Consider the following 4,342-nt stretch of genomic DNA (forward strand, 5'->3'; position numbering starts at 1 on the left):
TTAAATTAAGCCATTACTCCAACAACTGAATGAATGAGAACATAGTTCACATTCACATGCTACAAATCTATACATGCCTAGCCCTACTCTTATCTGAGTAGCGGATAAAATTCTATTTACACAGATGATGCAAACTACACCTGAGATTCTCATGCACAACTCATCACACAGCACATGTGCACACTGGCCATCTGCTGCCTGATGTGTGGGATGACACACCATACATTTCCTAATATATAGATTTCTGTTGTCAGTTTTCCTGTTTTTTGCACGTTCAATTAACTGGACCAATCTACACCAAATTTGCCACATATGTAAATCAGGAGCTTCAGAACGTTTTAGCTCTCTAGGACCTACTGTTAAACATATTTGGAAAATTGAGACAAACAAAAAGGGGCTGTCGGGTTACTGGATAATTCCACCTCAATATGAACCGCTGTATTAAAATAATAATAAAGTGAACTATACTTTACCCCTCTGCAACTGCCCTGAACCAGCAATGCAGTCTGGCTGTGGTCTTGATGATTGTTGCCACAGATGTAACAGGTAAGCAGGTGATAAAAGGCTGCGGTGTTACTTTCCTGGACTCCTGGCATCATGATGCTCAGGATGTGAGCATAAATGTCAGGAGAATGGGCAGCCAGTGATGCTGCAGCCATCCCCCGATTTCCTGTGACATCTGTTACAGCAATCACCAGTAGCACAGCGGGGCTGTAGCGCTGGATTCCCATGGCCGCAGAAGGAAAAGTATGGTTCACTGTATTATTTTAAAACAGAGGGTCCTTTTGAAGTGGGGTTATCCAGCAACAGGACCAGCAGTTAATTAAAATCTCTTCGGGACGCCACTGGGATGTCAAACTTCTGCTCATAACATCCCAGTCAAACTAGACTTAGCAGGAATGGGTTAAGGTAGTTTGTTCAGTCAAAATAATTTCCCTTGGATAGCAATACCAAATATATGTACATTGAACAGGGACCTCACTTTTATTCTATATGGATCTCAGTCCCTTAGATTTATATGCAGCCCCATTATCTCAGTGATAATAAAAGCACAAAACTTTCTTTCTAGGGAAAGTGTGAGAAGATGGGGTCGGGGTAGAACAGGCAAATATTGGTGGGATTAGAGTAACTAAATTAAATGCTGGAGGTAATGTATATTCTGTGCGATATTAATGCATAAATACCTAAGCACATGATTGTGCTCAGATGAAGCAGCATGTCTAGTGGGTGGTGCCATAGTCCTCATGACTACATTAGACTACGCGAAAGAAAAAGACCTGGGGGTACCAGTGGAGTGTAGATTTAAATGGAGCAACCAATGCCAGTCAGCTGCTGCAAAAGCTAATAAAGTCTTGGGGTGCATTAAAAGAGGTAAAGGGGTGAAGGATGAGAACATTATTCTACCGCTATATAAGGCACTTGTCAGGCCCCACATGGAATACTGTGTACAGTTCTGGACACCGGTGCTCAGGAAAGATGTTACAGTGCTTGAGGGGGTTCAAAGAAGGACAACTAAATTAATAAATGGAATGAGAGGACTGGAATACCCAGAGGGGCTATCAAAATTAGGATTATTCACCCTGGAAAAAAAGACGGCTAAGGGGTGATCAAATAACTATGTATAAATACATGAGGGGACAATACAAGGATCTCTCCCAGGATCTGTTTATACCCGAGACTATGACAGTAACAAGAGGGCATCCGCTACGATTAGAGGAAAGCAGGTTTTATCACAGAAGGGAGTTCTTTACTGTAAGAGCAGTGAGACTGTGGAATTCTCTGCCTGAGGATGTGGTGATGGCAAAATCCATAGAGGAGTTTAAGAGGGGACTAGTTGTCTTTCTCGAGTGGAAGGATATTACAGGATATAGACATTAGGTGACCAGGGGGTTTGTAGTTCTGGGTCTTACAGTCAGGCAGGAACTATCAAAGGTTGATCCAGAGATTATTCTGATTGCCATCACGGAGTCAGGAAGGAATTTTCCTCCAAATGGGCTAATTGGCTTCTGCCTTTTGGGGGTTTTTGCCTTCCTCTAAATCAACTAGGGGGTTGAAATAGGATGAACTAGATGGACATTGTCTTCATTCACCCTAACATACTATGTTACTATGTAGAAGCAGACAGACAACTGACGGACACCAGGTACTCCAACAAAACTGAATCAAGAGCAGACACAAAAATCTCACTCTAAAAATATGAAATTGATTAACCAGTTTATACCAAACAGGTGACAATGATGCAGCTGACTATATTCCTACCAAATTCCTCACTTTGTGCAAGTGTACCTAGAAATAAATAAATAATGCTTTGCAAGCAAAGGTTGGTCACCCCAGATATTGATTTGATATAAAGTTTGTTTATTCACTTTGAAATGTGTTAATTGACAAAAATAAACTAACACTTCTATTGTTAAAAGCCTTTTTGCAGCATTTTTTTTCACACATGCATAAAATGTTTGCACAGACCTGTACAACCAGAATATTATAGATATTTATGCTAGCCAGAGAAATGCTGCCCATGGATCACAATATTCGGAATTCTCCTCCAACGTTAAGTTGACCCAATTTAGATTTGAGAATAAATCACATACAAAGGTTTTGTATTTTGAAACGTTTTATGGATTATAAAATGTACAAAAATAATATTCAAATGCTATTGTCAGTCCTGTATGTGTGTTCTCCCATACAAGTCTATAGGAGAGAACACGCATGGTAATCTGAAGAGAGTCAGATTTCAGTGGCGGGCACCGCGGGAGCCAGGGAATGGCCAAGTATAAAAACACATCACCTGGCTCCCCTTCACCTCGCCTAACAGCACCATAACGTAGTTTATTGTGCTTTAAGGAGGTGCCAGGTTCCCTTTAAAAACATCTCACAGAGCACTGATCATTGTAACATGAAACTATAAAACATCTATGACTATAGATATAAAAATAAACATTATTTGAAGCATACATGCATTTCCATCAAGCCAATATACATACTAAATTTTTTTACACTAGCTTAAATGAAAGGTGTCAGAGCCCCTAACCGTTCACAGGCTGCTGGCACTAAGTGCAGTGACTAACATGCTGCTCTCAGCGGTCTGTCACTTATACTGGTCAGTTCAGCTATAAGCACTGCTTTCCCCACATTCCAAAACTTTGGCCGCTGATCGACAGGTCTCTCCATATGCTCAGTGGAGGTATGTTCCCATGGCAGAATCCAACACAGAATTTTTCCACATTGATTCTGCCTGTTAAACTAGGACAAAAATCTGTGACAAAGCCGCACATTTCTGCCGAATATTTTGCAGCGGGTCAACATGCAGATTTTCAACTCTAAACAGATCCACATACATGTTGACAGGGCTACATTTGTGTGCAGATCCACGGCTCAATAGTTGTGAATTTCTGCTGAAGTTTTAGAGGTGGAATACATAAAAAATACATATTGCATTCCGCCATGCAAACATACCTCTATATAGAAAGGCTTATCAATCAGCGAGAGAGGGCTGAGGAAGGTGGGAGAAAGCATGAAGATTAATAAGACACACAGACTCCTCTCCGGCTGAAACTTTTAATCATACGTTTTACAAAAGGACTGAACTGATAAGTAACAGACCGCTGAAATCATGTCTGTTACTATGATGTAACGCGGGAACCGTTAGGGAGCTGACAGGTTCTATTTAACCTAATGCTCATTAATGCATCTGTGTGTATAGGACAGACAAGAAAATACGGTAACATTTCTGAATTTTAACATTATGAAACTTGCGGAAAAAGACTAAGAATGTAAATCTGGCTGGAAACAAGTTTGTTTTGTAAACAGAGATCAATCAAAATGTGGGACTTTAATGTAAAAAAAACTGCATCAAATTCAACGTAAGCCATTTTACACTTTTAAAATTTGATTTCACACAATACCAACTAACAACAAACCTCAACATGGATAACTAAAACATAACTAACTGCCTGCAGCTGGTCTTTCCGTTTCAGGACTCAGCCTCACTTAGGTTTTCTTTTGCCTCGTTTTGGTTTTCTTCGGTAAAGCTCTTCAAATCCTCCATAGTCTACTTCATAGTCCTCTTGAAATCCTGAGAATCAAAGAACAGAAATTACCCTCTAAATATGGATTAGTAATATTTATAGTATTATATTCCTAATTAGTGACTGCTGTAATCACTAAATGGAGAATAGCTGCGTGATTTAACCTTTTTTCAGCCAATGAACAAATCTGACCTTGCTATGACGTCAATAAAAAAAATGATGCGGGCGTGTATATATATATATATATGTATATATATCACACATGCATCCAACATCCATATGTTGTATATGCATATACATACACACTAAAAGAT

The 4,342-nt window shown here is 39.6% G+C and overlaps 1 protein-coding gene across 1 annotated transcript in view; it reads right to left on the bottom strand.

Moving 5' to 3' along the window:
• Positions 1-2,575: 2,575 nt before the first annotated feature.
• The window catches only part of TRANK1 (tetratricopeptide repeat and ankyrin repeat containing 1), a 124,934-nt gene continuing 123,167 nt past the window's right edge, over positions 2,576-4,342 (bottom strand). Inside the window, exon 24 of the mRNA XM_066585630.1 lies at positions 2,576-4,075. Coding sequence (XP_066441727.1) covers positions 3,987-4,075 — 89 coding nt within the window. The 3' untranslated portion in view covers positions 2,576-3,986. The remainder of the gene's footprint in view (positions 4,076-4,342) is intronic.

This window comes from Eleutherodactylus coqui, chromosome 12, assembly GCF_035609145.1.
Source record: "Eleutherodactylus coqui strain aEleCoq1 chromosome 12, aEleCoq1.hap1, whole genome shotgun sequence".
In the NCBI taxonomy this organism is placed as follows: domain Eukaryota; kingdom Metazoa; phylum Chordata; class Amphibia; order Anura; family Eleutherodactylidae; genus Eleutherodactylus; species Eleutherodactylus coqui.